This window comes from Lytechinus pictus, chromosome 1 (assembly GCF_037042905.1).
Source record: "Lytechinus pictus isolate F3 Inbred chromosome 1, Lp3.0, whole genome shotgun sequence".
Classification (NCBI taxonomy): Eukaryota; Metazoa; Echinodermata; class Echinoidea; order Temnopleuroida; family Toxopneustidae; genus Lytechinus; species Lytechinus pictus.
In genome coordinates this window covers 26,348,897-26,370,421 of record NC_087245.1, presented here as the reverse complement: position 1 = coordinate 26,370,421, position 21,525 = coordinate 26,348,897, and the positions used below count along the sequence as shown (strand labels likewise).

General features: G+C 35.0%; 1 protein-coding gene across 1 annotated transcript; it reads left to right on the top strand.

Moving 5' to 3' along the window:
* The first annotated feature begins 264 nt into the window (after nt 1–264).
* LOC129259990 (cytosolic 5'-nucleotidase 3-like) lies at nt 265–19,673 on the top strand. Its single transcript, XM_064099139.1, has 7 exons — nt 265–483; nt 7,068–7,166; nt 7,709–7,778; nt 9,509–9,641; nt 10,135–10,387; nt 13,897–14,097; nt 14,624–19,673. The coding sequence occupies exons 1-7, from the start codon at nt 370–372 to the stop codon at nt 14,723–14,725; spliced, it is 972 nt and encodes a 323-aa protein (XP_063955209.1). The 5' UTR covers nt 265–369; the 3' UTR covers nt 14,726–19,673.
* The last annotated feature ends 1,852 nt before the right edge of the window (nt 19,674–21,525 follow it).

The following is a 21,525-nucleotide window of genomic DNA, read 5'->3' as shown; positions in this document are numbered from 1 at the left end:
CAAGAAATACTGACCAAGGAAAAGATGGATTGCATCATGATGGGGAGGAAAAGTTGGATTGCATCATGAAATCATGATGGGAAGGAAGTGGATTTTAGCCGGACTTGGTTTAGAGAATGGAATTCTGATTTGGTGAAACATGATGATGATGACTGATAGTTTTTCTAATCTCTTCGGGGGCTTCCCAACAAATTGTATTTCTGTGGAGCTTCCGCGCCAGAATTGTTATAGCGCCATCTATAATTTATTTACCGTATTTCTCGGTCGATCTCATTTGATCAATTCCGATCAAGCCGCCGACGTCGCGACACGTATCAGCCGTTGTTGATTACCTCCATTCTGCACTGTATTTAATTTAGTTTTCTCAAAATGTGGCGTTCATCTTCGTTCAAGCTGGTTTTAGCTGGAGGAATAGTTGCTGCTGGTGCTGTAGCAGTCTACATGTCGAAGGGTAAATGCAAGAAGGCCAAGATAAACGACATGGTATGTTTACGTAGCTGTCGCAGTGAAATGAGTAGACACCGATGCTGCAGTGAGGCGTCGCAGCGCTGCTGGCCTGGGACGGGTCTGGGCCAGGGCTGGCCTGTGCTGGGCCTGGGGATCGGGGACTAACTTGGGCGGGCTCGGGCTCGGCATAAACTTGGACTGGGCGCCGCCCTGAAGTTGCAGAGCTCAGAGGCAAATCTTTTAGTCATTTATGTCATTTAGTTTTTTTCTCTGGATCTAATCTTAGCAAAAAATATTTGTAATTAGTTTACACAATCTTCAGCTGAAAAAGTGAAGGGGGGGGTGTTGCAAGAAAATATTTGCAATCAATTGCAAATATTCTGTTAAGTTTGCTGTTGATCAATTTTTGACTGTAGCAAATCAGATTACACTGACTGTTTGTTTCAAGAAGCAGATTAACGTTAAGACAATCAAGCACAAATTGGCAATTAATTTCAAAACTTGGCTGCAAATCTCACGATTAGTAATAGATAACCTCGTTCGTAGGATGAGTGCATTTTTCCAGTAACCTAGGTAGGTACATCCGGTAATAAGGTAATAGGCCCTAAAACATATGATTGAAAATAGACTTGCAATTGATTGCAATTTTCTTGCAACGCTCCGTAACTCTGACTCTAACTGACGAGGCAACTCTTCCCAATTTTAGACTGAAAATGTGATTGTTGTGGGACATGCACATGTCATGAGATCACCAGGCATTGTGTATTAATGTATATGCATGAGGATAGGCTGTAATTAAAATGTGAAAAAGACTAAATAAAAGAGATCTGCCGCTATTTTAAAAATTGAAGGCCCTTAAGGTTAAAGAGAAATTCCAGTAGTTGCAGTAAACACTGATTTCATGAGAAAGTCTGTAAAACCAGGCTTAATTGTCAGTATATCATCGAGGATCTAAATCTGGTACAGTTACATAAACTGAACTTTGTGAAATCTTGAAATCTACGCTGAAAAATGTTCAGACTGAACTTCCCCAACACAGATAAGCGCACGTGGGACTGTGTATAATTATTGCTTTGAGCGTCGGGCCCGACGCTCTACCCGAATCCTGTGCTTATTTGCTGATTTCTCAGCAATTACACAATTTCTTCCAGAATCCTTTGGCACATGCATTTTATTTATACAAACAGACACTTTGGTGGTCATTTCATTGGATTCTGTACGAACTCATTTTGATATCGTTACCAAAACTAGCATTTACCTTTAAGCTTAAGCAAGGGTCTCATGTCTTCAGTGCAAGACTTGACATGTCTGGCGGCTCTTGATGAGTTTCATTCAGAAAAACGGTTATATTAGGGTTTATCAGATATCTATGGGGAAGTTCACCATAAACTGAAGTTGGATGGTTTTAATAAAAGCAGAAAAAAATATGGAAAATATTGGTAATGGTTAAATGAATATCAAAGAATAAGAAATCTGAATTCTCAAAGGTTTTTAATTTGTGATTTGAAAAGCGAGCAGTTCCTATATATATCTTGTGATAGAAATTCCATATGTTTTTTTATTGAACTATTTTATTTTATATAGAAGGGGATGTGAAATGATGCATCTGATCTAGCCCTTCACAAATAAAATTAATGTCCACTATTTAATACTAATTACAATTACCTTTTCTTATTTTATAACACAATATATGGAGAAGCTGCTCCTCTTGACGTAAAAAAAACAACAACTTTAAAAATGCTTCCTAACTCCCTAATTCTTGGATGGATTTTCATTAAACCTTCACCAATATTTTACCTGCTCTTATTAAAACCAACTTATCATCAGACAGGAACTTCCCCTTCAATATGTGCATGACCACTGACCACAAGATTGCCAAATGGAATGGCCAATCACCCTGGTCCATATCTGATTGGGTCAGTCTTGGGAATTAATTAAAAATCATTTTTTTAAATAAAACTTCTGATGTCCAATAATAGAATTTCATATCCAACCCACGTGCGTATTTCCCCTCTATTTTATCAAACACATTTTGCTCAAGAATTGCCCAGATATATTCCCTCTATTATCTAATTAACCACTTTCATAAATTAAAGCTACATTGGTCATTGGGAGCAGTTCTATTTTTGCTTCAATCTTGTCTGTCAAAATTTCAATCAGACTTTGCATTTGCTGTACATGTAGTTTTTATATGAAGTTAGCAATCAAAATATTAACTTTCAGCTAATTGCATAAACTTCAGTCCGTATTGAAACTACTGTGATGGAGAATTCTGATTGAGACAATGAACGACAACATCAAGATCTAAGGTCAAATAGAAGTTTTCCTGATTGCCAATGTTGCTTTCTAGGTTCAGGTGATCAATAGATTAGTTATTGGAGTGTTAATGTTGGTAATAAATATAATAATTTTTTTTTTAAATATAATTTAGTTGTGTAATGTATTTACAAAATGAGATTGTCAAAATTTGTGACTGGCTACAAAAGTTTATTCACACCAAACTTTTTCCAAAGCAGAATCTCGATTTTGGTTAAGTTCTGTATGATTATTTCAAATTGAATAAGTTTTTTGCTTTATCGTCCACACTGTGAACGCACAGGACAATCAATTTGTTCCACTGAATCTACATGTATTCTTTGCATTTATATTGTTAGAGAGAATTGCTACAGGGGAGCAATTCACATGGGATGCCACAAAATCAAATCTTTGAAAATTCAGAATGAGAAGTTTGTTATTCTTCAAGGATTTATGTAAAACTTTAATAAATACTGAATTGAATATCAAACATATTTTAATGTTAGAAGAAATTGAATGATGTAATATTTTTATGTTAAAGAAGAAGTTGGATGTTGTAACAAAACACAAGGAAAAGTTGGGACTTACTCAGTTCACTTATTCAATATTCATTGTTTCAATTAAACAATGCAAAGTCTGGAAATGCCATGTGCTCGTCTTTCTTCAAACATGTACATGTACAGTTGAGGCCAGAAGTTTACATCCACCCAGGAAATTCAAAGAAAAGTTGACACTTGCCAAACATAAATTTTACTGTATCTTATAAAATATTTGTGCTATCATGAATAATTTGATATCAAACAAACGAGTATGTTATGCACCTTCATCACTGTGCTTCGTCATCAGGAGCTTAATATTTAGGTGTCATTTTTTCCAAAAAATATTCATATCTTAGACAGATTACTAATAAAAACTTGACAAAAACATTTCATATTTGTGCTAGTTACTTATAAACACAAACATTTCAGATTACACTGTTTTGTTATAGTGGTGACATATCATGATAGAAAATGTAATATAAATCAAAGATTTGACATTTATATATTTCTATGAAACAATATTTGAAAGTATAATTTAACAAACAATAGAATACATTTGGCACAAATATTGCTATTTTTCTTCAAAGAAAATTCCACTTGAAATATACTTTAATCCAAACAGCATCCCAATCATGTGAAAGAGCTTAATACGCTCTTTCATTTGATAGCGAATTTGCCATGTTTTTTAAAAAGATTTATGAAGATATAGTAAATTTTACAATGTTTGGCAAGCGAACAAATTTTACTGAATTCCATGGGTGTATGTAAACTTTTGGCCTCAACTGTACATCACAATCACATTTTGATTAATTGTGAGTAATAGTACTTTTAAAAATGTTACTCTCTTTATTCATATTTAGTTCAAGCCATAAATCAATGGATACTGCTAAAAACACACCTATTTGCCAGGCAATTTTAGGTTAAAAATCAATAGTAAATCTAACAATTGATTTTACATGGATGTGGATTGTTTGCTGATCTGCATCTTGCCTCAGAAAATGGAAATTGATTTGCTTAAAATTGATATGGAATTAGCAAATTGAAGTTATGACTGAATGGAAGTTAACTGTATTACCCTTTCAAGATTGATGATTGTGTGTTTGACTAGAATAAAGTAATGTCGGTTTGGTTTATTTATAACATACATATAGTATGGTATTGTTGTGTTGTTAAATTCAATTTTAGTGCCCTTCAAAACAAAGATAAAAATCCATTCTGGATCATTACATGTTTGACAAGGATGGTGATTTTCAAAGGGCTGTGCCTCGTTCTATGAAGTGCAAAGGTGTGTTTTATACTTTAAGACCATTTCCCCAATTGTTGCAAATTTAGCACTTAAACCCTGAACATTTAATGGTTCATGTACTCTTTGACATGCAACCATTGTTCCTTGACTGTTGGTGGTGTTAAATGAAACTTCCTCCTCATATCAATTTCCTGTAATTTGTATTATCTCCAAGTAAAAGCATGTGTAGGTCAAGGAAAGGGTAGTATTTTTTTTATTAAATCTTGGTGATACAGGCCATTGACCTCAAAACAATGGAACATTATTTGAGGTGCATTCATACATGTATGCACAGTGTACATGTACAAGGGTCAGTGGATCATAAGATGTACATGTACAAGAAAAGATGCAAATCTACAATGTATAAGGTTATCAGAATACAATCAGGCCAGCATACTGGTTACTCTATTTAAGTACCAGTGTGTCACATCTTAATCCTTCATGTAGCTGTCATTTAGGATGAAAGACTATTTTTATGTGTGGTTTACCTTGATTTTATTGAAAGATCTTGAAGGAAAAAGAACAAATTGACGAATTCTGTTTCAGAGCCCTAAAAATCATACAATGTATGTGAGAAGAAATAGTTATTTTACCCATAATGTGCACGGCATAATTGCAGTGCTTTTATTACGAAGGAAATCAATCACTAAATTCCTAAGTTGGCAATTTAATGGAAATGTAAACCAAACAAATAAAAAGAAATCTAAATTTTTCTATTATGTGTACATGTACATTTTTTTTAACTTTAGACACAGGTACATGTAGGCCTATAACCTTTATTTGTGATGGATGAACTTTCAAAGGAAATTGCAGCAATGAAAGAAAAATACTAATTTTGGCAATTTTACGAATAAAGGCTCATCATAAAAATGAGTAATGGTGTGTTTTTAGGTTATTATCATACATGTTGTAGTATATTGGATCTGCCACTGATGAATGATTAAGATGGAAAAAATGGGCATAATTGTTTGTATTGCATGTAAAATGAACTTGCTTGCCAGTGTTCAATACCAATGTAATATGTTTACAAAGTATATACGTATGTATGTTGGTCTCATCATTGAAAGCAATAGGTTCTAAAATAGCTGAAATTTTGTTTTTGACTGTTACACTTGGAGGAGGGAAGAGGTATAATGATGTACAGGTACATGTATATTTGTATTGCGCAACATCCTTTGTTTACTTTTATTTGTAAATCATTTGTTGCACTCTATGCATCAACTTGAATGCATTATGGTATCAAAAGTTCACTTGGAATTCCCCACAGCATTGTCTGCGCTGTATATGAATGGTTGATTTAATATCAAAGAAATAGTGTTTTAAATGATAGTGGGGGTGTACAAATATGCCAAATGAAAATTAAATCTTTTGTTTCTCATTTTGTTGTTGTGCCTCTTAATGACTTCCCCTATACACAGCCAATTCTAATAAAGGATACATGATCAAGAAAAATGATTGTGGAGGTGTACAAATATATGCACAATAGAAATTAACTCTTTATTTCATTTTGTTGTTGTGCCTCTTAATGGCTACCCCTATACACAGCCAATTTTAATAAATGATACATGATGAAGAAAAAAAATGTGTACATGTAGTCTAGTTTTGGGTTGTTGCATGCATGATAGAGTTATTTTTGTAATTAACTTTTCCTAATGTAACCAATAAAGCTCTGAGTCATGCATTTTTTTTTTTAGATGAGGGATATGTGATTTTTACAGAAAATATGATTTTATTTAAAATGGCTAAATGGCTGGTTTTAAAGAATGGGAGGAAAAAGACTAGTATATTTGGATGAGAATGAACACTGACGGATCCAGGGGAGGAGGTGCACAGTCGGCCTGTGCCGTTAAAACAGAAGTGCGCCCCCTTGAAGTGGAGACTTTTTTTCTTTTTTTTCTTTTCAAATATTTCCTCTTAAAAATGTGCCCCCCTTATGGAAAATCCTGGATCCACCCCTGAGAATGAAGGATAAGAATGATTAATGAGAAAAAGCAAAGTTGATAGAATGAGAGACAGAATTTTTTGTTTTTTTGTTTAGTGTGTATGTAAATTTGGATTAAGTGGCTTCAGATGTCATTCTTTAAATTTGATTAAATTGCATACAAGATTCAGGAAAGGAGGCTAACTCTATGGGGTCTGTGGTTATGAGGGGGGGGGGGGGTAGAATGGGCTTGGGTCGTATGAGTGGGTAGATGGGATGGGATGATATATCATAACTATCCAATGGCATTTATATTCTTTCTCTATAAACATATGTCTCAGCTCCATCTCACTTTTATGCCTCTCTGTTTCTCCCCTGTCTCTCACTCCCCTTCCCATTCTCTCCTGTTTGCTCTCTTCCAATTTCCACTCCTTCTTTCCCTTCCCCTCCTCTACATACAAGTACCCTACCATTTACCATTCCTCATATGCATCCCCTTCCCCTCCATTTCCCATTCTTTTCATCCCCTTAAAATGCTCCAATATCCACTTTAATTTGACATATTCTTTTTATATTCCAGATTCAAGAATTGCGGAGGAGTCATGTTCATATACGAGATCCGGAGAGAGTGGCTTCTATCATTGCACAGCTCGTCAAAGATGGACGTCAAAATCTACAGGTAGGGATCTCATTATGTTTACTTGAACTTCAATAGTGAAAATACTTTAACAATACATCTCTGATAAAATGATGTAATTAGCAACATCTATCAGTAACTTTAAAGCATAAGATCCGACATTGATACTGGACATGAAATGAAGTTTACATACTTTAATATGGGAGGTAAGGTCTATGGGCCTTGGTCATTAATTTGACCTACTCCATACCCAGGCTACTTGGTTAGATGTACATAATATTCATATCCATTGTCTTTGTTAGTGCATGGTACTGTAGTCTTCTTGGTTTCTGAGAGTAACAAATAATATAAAAGTAATGATACAAAGATACTGCTTTAATAAAAGCCAGTGCGAAAAGATTTTTTTTTTTTTCACACTATTATCTGTTCACTCAGAGTAATAGTAATACGACTTTTAACTTACATGTATTGAATGCAATTTAATGTTTAGAAACAATTAACTGATAAAGATCTGCAAATGTTTGACCCTGGGCTATAATGAGTGACTGTAATTGTTCCCCTTTGAATTGTCTCCTATTGTCAAGGTTGTTGCAGATTTTGACAGAACAATAACAAGGTTTATGTTTGAAGGCAGGAAGGTACCCACTTGTCATGGTGAGTAGAACTTCATGGGGGGGGGGGGGGGGGGCTTGTCATAACACAAAAAAATAGTCTGAATTTCTAGCCTACCCAGGGCTGAATTTAAAGGACAAGTCCACCCCAACAAAATGTTGATTTGAAGAAAAAGAGAAAAATCCAAACAAGCATAGCACTGAAATTTTTATCAAAATCGGATGTAAAATAAGAAAGTTATGACATTTTAAAGTTATAGTTAAGTTTTAGAGTTATATGCTCATCCTGGTCTGTATGCAAATGAGACTGATGACGTCATCCACTCACTATTTCTTTTGTATTTCATTACATGAAATATTAAATATTCTAATTTTCTCTTCATTGTCAAGGGAAACAATGATTAATTCCTCCCTGAACATGTGGAATTAGCATTGTTGAATACTACATGGTTAAGTCAAGGTGGTCCTTATTGTAAAAAAAAAAAAATATTGTATAATTCAAACAATTAAAAAAAAAAATAGTGAGTGGTGGACATCATCGACTGACTCATTTGCATGTCACTGAGTTGTGCATATCACTGTTTTGTGAAAAATAAGTGAAACTTCAAAATGCCATAACTTTTTTATTTTACATCTGATTTTGATGAAATTTTCAGCGTTATGTTTGTTTGATTTATCTCTATTTATTCAAAACAACATTTTCTGGGGTGGACTTGACCTTTAATTGTTTATTGTGCAGCATTTTTTTTCACAGCCAACATGTACTAAGATCTCTGGGTGTGCTGTTTAATGATGTGGTAATAAGCCATGTCTCAATAGGGCTTATCCTTTCATATTGAACTAATTGAATTTGCATTATGTAAGAGTGTACAATAGATCGGTCAAAGAAGGGTCATGGAATGTCAGAGCTCCTTATGGACAGAGATGGTACATGTAGTTATGATTCCAGCAGCATGATTATGTTTGTTATTGTCCAACAATCAGTTATCTGCCATATTAGTTTGACCATACTATCATTATCAAAGATCCCATATCAGAGTGTTAAAATCTTGGTATGCTCCCTGTATTTTTTGCTGAAAATTTGTTCCTCATGTCTCCTCTAAAGATACGATCTTAAGTATATACAGGCAGGGGCTTATTAAAGGTGTTGGTTTCCCTCATCCCTGTCAAAAATTGATTTATAGCCCATTCTTGAGAAATCTGTGAATGTGCTGAATAAGAAACCATACAGGAGGCACTTCTCTCAATAGAGAAACAAAGGAAGAAAAAGGAGGAAAGAAAGAGTATCAAAAAAATCATGTGAATCAGGGGCACATCCAGGATTTTTCAAAGGGGGGGGGGCACATTTTCCTGAGGAAAAATTTGACAATTTGACCCCAAAAAAGGGTTTCAACCAAAAATTAAGGAGATTTTGTCCACGAAAAAATTTGACAAGCCAAAAAAAAGGGGTTTCATTTTCGAAAGGGGGGGGGGTACACTTCTGTATATTTACGTTACAAATTTTAATTGTGCCTCCTAAAGGGGGGGGGGCATGGGCCGGCTGTGCCCCCCCTTCCTGGATCCAGCATTGATGTGAATCTATATTCCCTAGTAATTCAATGGACCCCATACACATATTTCTGTGATAGATTGCAAATATGAAAGAACTATTTTGATTTTTGTTCCTTTCATTTTAAAGCAAAATGCACACGTAGCAATGATCTTCACTGCTATTAGCATTTTATTGCAAGCCTTTGTGCAATGAAACCCTACTTGTACAATTTCAAATTACAGCTGTCCTAGATGATTGCCAGGCTCTGCCCGAAAGCTACAGGGAGGCAGCACACAAGCTACGATCCAAGTACTACCCGCTTGAGATGGCAAATAACATTACGATCGATGAGAAATATAACCTTATGGTAGAGTGGTAAGTACAGCATATGGCGTAAGGGTTGAACAATATTCTTTTAACATTGGAATACCATGACATAGAAATTCAATGAGTATTTAGTTCACAGTAATATATTTCAGCTCTCATATCATTTTTATTATGATGATGATTATTTGACTGATTGTATGTAAAATTTTGTAAGGGCCTGTCAGACCTAAAATTGTTCATACTCTGTGAATTCAAGTATAACTCCTATAAAAAGGCAAAATGAAAACTTGTATTATTATTTTTACTTTTACTTATTCAAAACAATCTCTTGTTTTTAAAATCCAAATAATATTGAGAAATAATTAAGAAAACAAATAATTTTAAGGACAATAATATATCTAAGAACTTTATTTCATTCTGCCTGTTTGTATGGATATGAAAAAAAAAAGGTTTATAAGGGCAAAGAGAGCATTGAGACCAACATTCAGCTGATTTTGAGCTCTTTTAATAACATCCATGTTTTTTTTCTTTCTTCCCTTAGGTGGACAAGTGCGCACAACCTGCTTGTGAAAGCTGGACTCAAGCGATCAGACCTGAAGGAAATGATTGCTAGGTCAGGCATGGTACTGAGGGAAGGAACCACAGAGCTCTTCAGGAAGCTCAGCGAAGCCGATGTACCTTGCCTTGTCTTCTCTGCAGGAATCGGGGACATCCTGTCCGAAGCCATTCGCCAGTTTTCACAGTTCTTTCCCAACATGCAGGTTGTTTCAAATTTCATGGACTTTGATGACCAGGTAGGCAAGAGTGGGAAGGACTGCTAGAAATCCAGGGGCCAGTTGCATAAAGACGTACTTACAGGGGCCCGTTTCATAAAGCTGTTCGTAAGTTACAAATGACTTCATGCACGACTGGTGACCCTTTTCTTGTGCTAAATGATATCTCTATGTAACTGATTTAGCGCCTAAGAACAGGTTTCAGTTGTGCGTAACTTTACGAACAGCTTTATGAAACACCACCCCGGTATCTTAACTGTGCTATAATTATAATGTATTTACAGTGTTATGTTACAAGGCTTCTGTGTCATAATTTTAACATGAAATTTGCTGTGAATTGCTTAGTATTCATTAAATACACTGTAAAGTAAATTTTTAACCTGGCAAAATGCTCATTTAAAGTTTGACCTTAAAGGAGTATTGAAATTAATATTTGCGTTGAGTGTTTTGAGATTCCCATCATCGGTTTATTATCAATATAATCAAGTCGATGTGATTTTGGGGTTATTGGCAATTGCCCTTTTGAGCAAATACAGAATGTAAAATGTCCATGTCCCAACATATTTAGTGTATTAGGATTAAATGCTGACTATAAACGAACGGATCAATATCTTAATCTAGTACCCTTTCTCTGACTCCTGTAGTATTGTCTTTCATCAAACTCTCCCCTATTACCTGCCAAATGTTTATTCATTACTATCAGCTTCAGGCTCCAATCCCAACCAAGATTAAAAGCAGACAGTGCTTTATTGAGAATCTGTCCCAAGCATGCCACAATAGAACAAAGGACTTGGGAGCTTTACTCAACAATAGGCATACCCCTTTCTGTGTAAAAGTACATCATGTGTGCAGATCATAGTGTGTATAGAATTTAACGCTCATTAGAATGTTATACACAATGGCACTGTAACATGTCTGGATACCCTATTTTGAGCCACACCCTTTTAAAAGCATTTGGTGTCATGATCTTGGTTTATGGAGGTGACTTAGAATTTGTTCTTTAAGATACTTTTAAAGTTTGTTTTTCTTTAGTTTTAATGGGAGGCGTATGAGGTTGAAGCACTCAACCATACACCAATCCCACATTTTGTTGCAGTCACAACAATAGGGGGTTCACAAATGATCCCACCATGGAGAAAATAAAAAATTGAAAATGTGTGCATGAGACCATACAAACAATGATTGATAACAGATTGATGCACTTGTTTTATTGCTTGTCCTTCAACATTGCCGCATGTGGGAGCCATCTATAATCCAGTTTGGCCATTGTAAGAGGGAAGCTATGGGTGTTGATGGGATTGGAGCTGGGTTAAGGAATTCATGAGTTATCCTTCAGTGTTGGCTTTTGGAAAGGTAGCCTTCCTGTAACGGGGGCTAAACTGGACGATCACACCGATGAAACCAACTCCTAATTCGCATGTTCAACCGGAAATAAATATTTTCCTATTGAGCTTCTTTCTTTGCAAAAGAAACATGTATACTAATATAATAAATAAATTAGAATAATATTACCTTGAGAGGCACCATACTTCAGCCCTTGAGAGGCACCATACTTCAGCTGCAGGGACAAGACGTTTTCTCTGCTCTCTCTCTTTTCACTTACATTTGTGAACCCCCCCAAAAAACCGAACAGAATCAGAATGATCAATTGACACAAGTTTATAAATGTTCTCGACATAAAAATTATTCTGAAATAATCTTGAATGAGGAAGTCATTCAACACGATATGTTTAACTCGATAAGTTCATATATCCACTACTTTGTGGAAAATTATTTTTGAAGTTGATCTCAGGAGCAATTAATTAATACCAAGTAACAGAAATTCATCAGTGGTCACTGAAACATCAAATTCATGTAAATTAGATAGAAAAAATAAATGAATATTTGGAAGTGTGACTTGTCCACTGCATGCTGAAAATGGTCAATGATTCAAATGACTCTTACATCACTGCACACAGCTTAACTTTCCCGCATTGCCATCTAATTTGCCTACTTGGAATGCAAACCAACAATAGGGAACATCAAACCAAGCGATGGTATACCATTAGGAATAGCATAGAACTTCGGTTAGTGTGGGGTTGCTTTCGCCATTGTGAGTGTAGCATTACTAGTTTTTATTCAGATTTTAAATTCAGCTTTTAGATCAATAGTGCCAATTTCATTCTTTTGACGAAGCAGTCATTATTCTTGTTTTTATCATTTACAAATAATATCACTGATACATGCCTCAACATGAAGAAATCACTATTTCCCAAAACAAACACAAAAATAAATGCGGGGGTCGACTTAATGACAAATAATAACATTCAGGTTGCTGGCTTCTCATATTGCAAATCCTCATGGGAATTCCCAAAGTATGTTGCAAGAGACAAATAGGCTCAAAGTGCACTCAACAATATTTCAAAGTGTCATTCAGTGTCATGTAACATAAATAAAGGAAATCTGAAACATTATCATGTTCTAGGTCTTTCCTTCTGGTTCCCAGGTAACAGAATTGTTGTTTTAGAATATCTTTGCCAGAATCTTGTTTGTTCTTTCTCCCATTTCAGCAGTTAGAATATATTATTTCAAGTTCAACAATTGATTTGATACCGATATTATTATGTTTGTTTACATTCATAAAACAATATTAGAAAAACCCACTGCACAGTGTATACATATACATGTATGCTGTCACACACTTCAAAACAAAACCTTCAGCAATCTGCTTACACATAATGATTGGAATTTATTTGCATATTCATTCAATGCATACCAATTCAGATATTGGCCAAAGGACTTTATTCTGATATGACTTTTCTCATATACAGTAGCATGCCTGTATTAACCAAAGCGATACATTACTGAAACATTTTAACATAAAAAAGAAAATTAAAAGGAACCTGCCAAATTTGAATCATTTGGGACCATAATAAAATAAATGAGAAAAAATTTGACTTAGAGGTTGTAAATAGCAGATGTTTGCATATTGTGATTTTAAAATATGCTTTGACATGTGATTATTTGGAAGGTCGACTAAAGCAGAGTCTACCTCGCGCGTCCTTTCATGTTGCCTTCATCTTGTTTGTGTGAAAAATGTGTGCAAGCAAACAATTTCATTGCATAATGCACAAGGATGCCTGAACGTTCTCAAATCCAAGACCAATGACCCATGTAGTTACTATTATAGTAACTTTACTACATGTACTACTTCCATTGAAACTTTGATATTAGTTGACTGTTTAGCATCATTACCATGGTAGCTTACTATTGTATGGTACAGTAGCATAATTATACTCTTATATGCAACAAGGTCCTGAGATGCCATCTTCAGACAGAGTACAGATTGCTACTGTTTCAGCACATTTCAGGACACGAAAACACCTTGTTATAGACAGTGCAAAAGGGGATACTAGTATTCTAAATGACTTTCTTACTTTTTGAAACAAATTCTAAGAAGTGGCATTCCTGAAGAATAATTGTTATCATTGCAATTATCATTTCCCAGTTTTGTTAAAAACCCTTATCTCAACCGTTTCTTCCTTCTCCAGGATAACCTTGTAGGGTTCAAGGGCGAGCTGATCCACACGTACAACAAGCACGAAGTCGCTGTTCACCATCCTGAATTCTTCGACTGTCACAAGCATAGAACCAATGTCATCCTGCTAGGAGATACGCTAGGTGATCTTACAATGGCTGATGGCATGCCGCAGGCCACTTCTATACTTACCATTGGATTCCTTAATGATCATGTAAGTGGTAGATAACCATTAGGGTTGTTCATACTAGCCAAAGCTTGCTGTCCTTCGGAATAAGTAAGGTTTAGTTGTAGTAAATAGTATTGGAAGTAGCAATAGTACAAGTAGTAGTGTTTTAGTAATAGCAGAGGACCTCCCAGGACTTACCCAAACTTAATCTTGAATGTGCCACTTCTGTTTACACTTGTTCCTCCCCAAACTCTAATTTGGCCAGGCTATATGCAAACCAACCCAAAATACAATTGGCATCCAGAATAAATAAAATCCTTAAATCTTCATATATTTTCTCAAAACAAAGCAAGTAAAAATAGTCGAAGAAAATTGCAACAGCAACATAGATTTAAAGAATGTATTCCAAAATTGGATTTGATCATACATATAATGAATTACATGTAATGAACCTTAATACATTTTATGTAGTCTTTTACTGAAACTTTAATTGAGTTTGTATAAATAAGTCCTCATAAGTTCAGCATCAGTTTGCCTCTAATAATTTTCCTCTTTTTCCTCCATTTTCCAGATTGATCAAAACCTTGAGTCCTACAAAGAGAGGTACGACATAGTTCTTATATCAGATGAAACAATGGATATAGCCAATGCTCTCCTTCAGAAAATATTATAGAGACAGCCATCATTGCCATTTCCTGTGACTTCACATCTCACGAGAGAAGGGAGACAGAGAGCACTAGTCTTCCGTCTTCTGCACCAGAATTTAACGCATTGCCTGCTGAAGTCTGTTAGTCTTTTTTCTAGGAAACACCCAGTTCCAGTAGCCAATGGGTTAACTTCATGAAATCCCAAGCCTCATTTGGTTTTACTTCATAAGAGTTGGTTCACATAACTCTAGCAGAAACATGGTATTACTTAAGTGAAAGCATTTCAAGAGTAGGTTATCTACATACTGAGCCTTAAAATAGTAAATTTCATTCACATATTTCTGAAAATTAACCATGGAATGTTCTTTATACAAGCGGCATGGAAACTGGTGTCCCTGTCCATGTCATATAATATTCCATGCAGGAGTTATCAAACAACATCTGCATAAATTCGCACATCGATGGAGATCTCTTTGATATATTGGCAAAGCTTATTCTGCAGAGTCAACTTCAGTGCCCAAGGAACCAAGACTGAAGTAACAAATTTGACCGAGGAGAATATTATGTCTTTGAATGTCAAAGAACCTCATGGATTGTTATCCATTAGGATGGAGCGCTGTCTCCATGTACCTCAGTCTAGGTTCTACTGAAGTAACTATCAACCAAAGATAAATGAAGCAGTAATGTTGCATTGAACTGCCTTTGAAAACTTGTCTTACACGCCATTCATGCTGCGAATCTGCCATTTATGGGTATGCTGCTGTATCACTGCCTAGTTTCTTCTGGGGCCTGTTGCAGAAAGAGTTGCGTTTTTGTTAAAATATCAAGCGCAAGTCCCGAAAACGGGTGCTTCATTGGATGAAAATCATGTTGTGCAAGATATTTTGAGTTGTGTTTGATCGCATCTCTTTCTGCAACGGGCCCCAGCTTTGCTACCTAATGCTATAGTCACACCTATATAACCAGCTCCACACCAATACAAACTGTTACTTTACTTTGTATTTTTACTTGTGTATCGACGATTGGTTTGGAGTCAGTTTTGTTGGAGGGCTTATAGCGTAAACTTTGGTCATGTCCATTGGCTTAGCCACATGTCGCGCTTTTAAAAAGTGGCCCCCATGTTTTGTTGAAGTATCCTATGAATAGCATCAAGAGTTATTTTTCTATCCTTTAAACAAGTGAATTGAATCAGTTCTAGTATCTGTCAACCAAGCCAGAGCCAAATTCATGACCACATTGGTATAATTTGAGAATCTTATCATCATTTATATGGGGCATTAGATATCAGGACTTTCAATAGCACTTGTATATTGGTTAAATTTTCCTCACTCGTACTACTGTAACAACGGTCAGGTCTCATGCTAGAATGGTACTAGTATAAAGCATTTCCTATATACTTCTGTAAACCCGAAAAGGATTTGTTGACAAATGACAGTACATGTTGAGAAAACACCTACAGTTACCTCTTAATGTCTCATTGTTGGCTATACCTAGCACCTTACTAGCATTTTTTTACAAACGTGTGATAAAAGAGGTACAGCTTCCATGCTCCAACAACTCTCGTAAGAAGCTGTTTCTTGCAACCTCAGCTGGAATATGGGATCATTTACATCATACAAGCATGCTGATTGGTTGTTGCCCTCATGGAACTACATGTGCGGCATAAATCTACTTGGATGTAGATTTTGGCCAATCACCTCAATGGGGTTTGTTCAGTGTTGTAGTCAAGGCCTAAAATCTCAAGGCCAAAGCTTAGGCATTACGTTCTAAAGACCAAGGCTAAAGGCCTTGGAACCCAGGCCGAGGTCAAGGCATGAACAAAAAATAGGCTCTAGGGCACATTCAATCATCCAGACACTACAACACTGCTTTTCTTCTCTTCCATTTTGTATGCTAACTGCAGATTCTACGTTCCTTGCGGTTGCAAAAACAGCATATAAACCTATCTCTCAGTGAGTCTTTATCTTGAGTACTACAAATGACTTAACACCAAATTGACAGAAATACCTTTGTCTATTTCAATAACATCATTATTAAATGGATATAGTGTATTTCTGTATTATCAATCATGGTAATTATAAATTATGTATAGGATGTGAAGGTCAAGGATGGTTTGATTGGGATAGACTGGTATTTTATGGTAGATAAGTCTTGTTATATTTATGAATTGCTGATGAATAGTAATTTATTCATAATATAAATGAATGAATGTGAAATAGCTATGTAGATCATATTTTCTTAGTATTCTCTTTGGGACAGATATTTGATACAGAAAATTATTAAATTATATTTTGAGAGGCGGTGTGCTATACTACTTGCAAAAAAATGACATTTAAGGGACTACAATGAGGTTGAACTCTATGCTCTTAGAGAAACGTTTCGGTCATTTCAAGGTTATAAAAAGTAACCTTGAAACATTATTAATGAATGAATAAATAGATGAAGAGAGAAATAAAGGAATGAATGAGTAAATGAGTGAGTGAATGAGTAATGAGTGAATTAATGAATAAATGGTGTGAATGCTCAGTTCAGTAAGAGAGTAAGTATGGGATGTGCACTAGCAAACTATCTCTTATCATTCAGTATTTTTTTTTCAAATATAAATTTTGAAGTTTTAATGCCTGTATAGAAGCAAAGAACTGAGTGCCGCCTGTTTCCATAAGAGGTGTGTTTTTTTCAATTTTCTGCTGCAAATTTCTTCCTGATTTGTGATTTTTGTCTTGTTTCAAGTGTTTTCTTATCTTTTTCTTTCAAAATTTGCTTATAGTCCCATGTAGAATTAGCCAGACATTGCTTAGATATTGATATATATCCAAATATTTTTAAAGCATATTTTGAAACAATAGTGAAGTAAATTTCAGTGTGTATCAGAAATCTTTTTACACTCTTTATGTGAATACCATTTAGCTTACCATAGATTGTAAAGATTCTAGCTATAATCTAACTTGCAAGAGTTAACCCTAAATAGACTGGGCTATTTTGATGCCTAAGAAGACTGGGGGGGGGGGGGGGGGGCTGATTCAGCCCCCCCCCTATGATCTCGGCCGTCGACCGCGCGATCGCGACGAAAATTTGCATGTGCATTACCCATGGCATAATCTTCAAGACTATAGGATCAAATTTTCCGAAAAATCTCATAATTCATTAATTATGCTAATTTATGCATAAAATCAAAGATTTGCTCTAATTAACTAGATAAGGCCTCTAAACTGCTCATTATTTATTCACAGACTCTGAAAGATTCTGATCAAATGTACTTTAAAAAAAAATCAATATCACAATTCTTTTCTTATGTATTTTATTGTTTTTTAAATTTCTTATGTATTTCTTTGTTTTTCGACTTTTTGTTTTTTATTGTTTTTTCAATGGAAATCGTCCGCTACTTTATTCTGACCATTAACAAGATGAAATTAATTAAGTTTGATTAGGAAAATTGAAAATAATGATACATTTATGAAGTTTGGCTAAAAACACAATTTGCATTGGATTTGTACACAAATTCACGTTTTTGAGCAATTTCGGGTCGACATGCACTTACAAAATGTTGCGTAATTTCGGAACCACGTACTCTGGCGTCGCAAATTTGGTCTCAAAAGTTGCGCAAGACTTGAAAGAAAAAAGTCATGGAACGGCACAGCGCCAGCTTTTCGCGTTACAGATTTATCGCGAAAAAATGACGAGGGGGGGGGGCTGAATCAGCCCCCCTCCCAGTCTTTTTAGGGTTAAGTGTGACCTAATGTTGCATTTAAATTCCTTGCTGCAGATTTGTTAGCCCGCCACTGCATCCTAATAAGAATGAGCTAATAGATTAAACATACTGTACTTTGTAAGTAATTGCACTCAAGCATGACTCCTAAGTCATTTAAATTTGTGTAAAACAGCCTGGTGGGTGTTCCATGAAGTTGTTCGTAAGTTATTCCCGATTGACTGTGGCAACTAGACTGGTGACCTTTTCTCAGGAGCTAAATCACCAGTGATAATTTGGGGAATATACAGTTGTGCTCAAAAAGTTAATGAACTCCACCACAAAATGCATTCCTTCATGCTGAGTGTTGAATGTAGACAACAGCACTACAATGTTTGGCGAGCCCAGAGAAACAAAGTTTAATTAATGTAATATTTCATCACCAGAGATCACAGTTAAATATCTAAAACATGGCAGAACTTGAACACTTTAATTTTCTGGTGGAGTTCACTAATTATTGAGCACCACTGAAACAATCGCCAGTTATTTGTAAACTCCTGCATAATGTACAAACAGCTTTATGAAACAGCCCCCAAGTGAAATAAATAGGTATTCTTGCCTTTGTGAGCTTTACTTGATGTATTTGAATTGTTATAAATGGACATGCATACCTTTTGAAAATTTTATTCTGTACAAAGACAAAACAGGAAATGAAAACCCTTACTTCTCCCCAGCTATGAATTATAGAATGTATATCGTAGAGAAAATTCTGATTAGCGAGGATTACTTCCACCATTTAGTATTTGTATTTTTGATTGTGTTTCCATATAAGAACGGTTAGTGTGTTGTTTCTTTGTCATGTTTTCAAAGTTTTATGTTAATAATTTTCCATCGATTTTTATTATTATTTCATTTTGATAAAATGTAAAAGAATACTGTGTCAAGAGAAAGTTTAAAATACTCCTAATTTTCTAAACCTCCCTCCCCCACCTAAAGATGATTTAAACATTTTTTAGCTTGTATAAAAAGAAATATTCGCACAAATAAGTATTGGCTTCAAGATAGGTATGTATAGTTAAAGGTGGCGTAGTAGCAAAGATTAATATGATAACCTAAATTGACTTAGACCACACTATTATGGAGTGTCATTTACAGACTCATTTAACAAGCACGATTTAGTTCTTTAGTGAGAAGTTGTCAAAATGAATATTGTTGTGAAAGGAGAAGTAAAGCATTTATAATCATACAATTAATTCTTTGGTACTTTCTCTTTTTTTTACCTGAATTTTTATCAAAAAAGATGAAACCAAGCATTCCATAGAAGCGTGTACTAAATTTATTCTGTCTGGGATTAACCGAGGGCTTTTTCAGGATACCACCCATGACTTCCTTTACATTCATGTTAGGTCTATCATTTTACTATTCAGCATTAAGATTATTATAGACATTGTACTTTCATACAATATGAGATGAATTATAAATGTGATATAATTGGACATGTAGTTGAATACCATATCAAATAACTATTGGTTAAGCATATTTACATGTTTTTTTTAATGAAGTGATTGGATAGAGTTGAGCTCAAGCAAGGAAATTAAAGTGATACCTCCTTGTTCCCAGTAACATTTATGGTCAAAGGTAAATGGGGCATAAACAAAATATAATACTTTGTTGCAGTATGTGCAATTCGAAAGAGTTTTAGAAAAATATTTTCTGCCCTCTTCTTCTCCACATCATTAAAAATAACGCACAATTTATGTTGTCATAAAGGGTGTTATTAAACTTGCCAAGTGTTTTTACAGATTTTTTTTTTAAGTTGTACTTTGAATTGTTGCACCCTTTAATGTCCAATCAGAACACCTTTTCATAATTAGTACACTCATCTTGTACCCGTCCCTCCCCCAATTCAATGTAAATCACTTCACTTTCTCCTAGGGCTGTTGCATGCTTCCCGCTACTAATGCAAATTCATGATGCAATGGAGAATCAATAAGTTGCAATTAATCGCTAATAGGTTTCTTGCAACGCACCACCCGTTGGTAATTCTTTTCTTTGACTTCAATATAATTTTATTTGCTATTCTCATAAAAACAGGAAGAAACATCTACTATGTGTTTTTGTACATTATTCTTAACGCTCGTTTGTTCATGTCAATTGTCGTGTGATCTGTGGGAATCTGTGCAGGTGGAAATGATTAATAATGTGTGTGCTTATAAATAGCCTTCTGACCTGTAATTCATGGATTAAATTGATGAAATTTTTTATCCATAGTATTGCTATGCAAAGCTGTATATAAATTCCATCTCTGTACAGTTACATAGTAATTGATGTATTTGTATGTACAGTATTTCATTCTCTTCATTTTGTATATTTATCTAAATATATAAATGAATTTTGGTTGGAATAAACTTTTTTCTCTGAAGTATTTTCTGGAATTTGTTCTTTATTTCCAAGATAGTACAGTGTATTTAAAATATGTTGATATATAGTCCTGACTATTTTTCATTGTTTTTCAAGTATAAAAACTAAAGAAAATGTTTAAATAAGCTTTATATCTTCATGCACATCTGCAAATGTATGAATCTCTCTTGTGACTGCGAGCATACAGCCCGAATTCTCGAAGATGGGCTTATATAATAGCCCATGGGCTAAAACGCGTCATTGGCCCACGGAGGCTAAATTTTGCATTTCTCGAAGGTGGGCTAAGTAAGCCCATGGGCCAAATTTAGCCCGGGCTAAGTAAGCCAACCTTAGAGAATTCGGGCCTACATGTTCAAATTCTGGTGGGAAGGGGAGGGGTTGGGTCTTCTTCTCCTCGCTTTCTTTTAAGATTCTTTTTTTCATTTTATTCTTATGCAAACATATTCATGCCGATCTAAGCCTCTGGCAATTTTGTCTAAAAGCTTTCAATAATCTCAGTATTAAATATTACACCCCCGGTGAGTAGACCAATTATTTTATCAATAATATTCATTAGTATTAGGGGAGTACGACCTCACAACCAGTGGAAAGTAATAAAGAAATAAAAAATTTAACAGAAGCAGAGAGGTGAACAATTGAACAAAACCAGACAATTAGAAAGTTGGAATCACTTGGCATATTTTGAAATCAAACTGGCTCTGTAGTTGATGTTATTGTGTA

Coding starts and splice junctions, on each gene's coding strand:
- LOC129259990 (XM_064099139.1), top strand. CDS start 370: ATGTGGCGTTCATCTTCGTTCAAGCTGGTTTTAGCTGGAGGAATAGTT. Junction 7,779..9,508: donor GAAGGTACCCACTTGTCATG/GTGAGTAGAACT, acceptor TTCAAATTACAG/CTGTCCTAGATGATTGCCAG. Junction 10,388..13,896: donor TCATGGACTTTGATGACCAG/GTAGGCAAGAGT, acceptor TTCCTTCTCCAG/GATAACCTTGTAGGGTTCAA.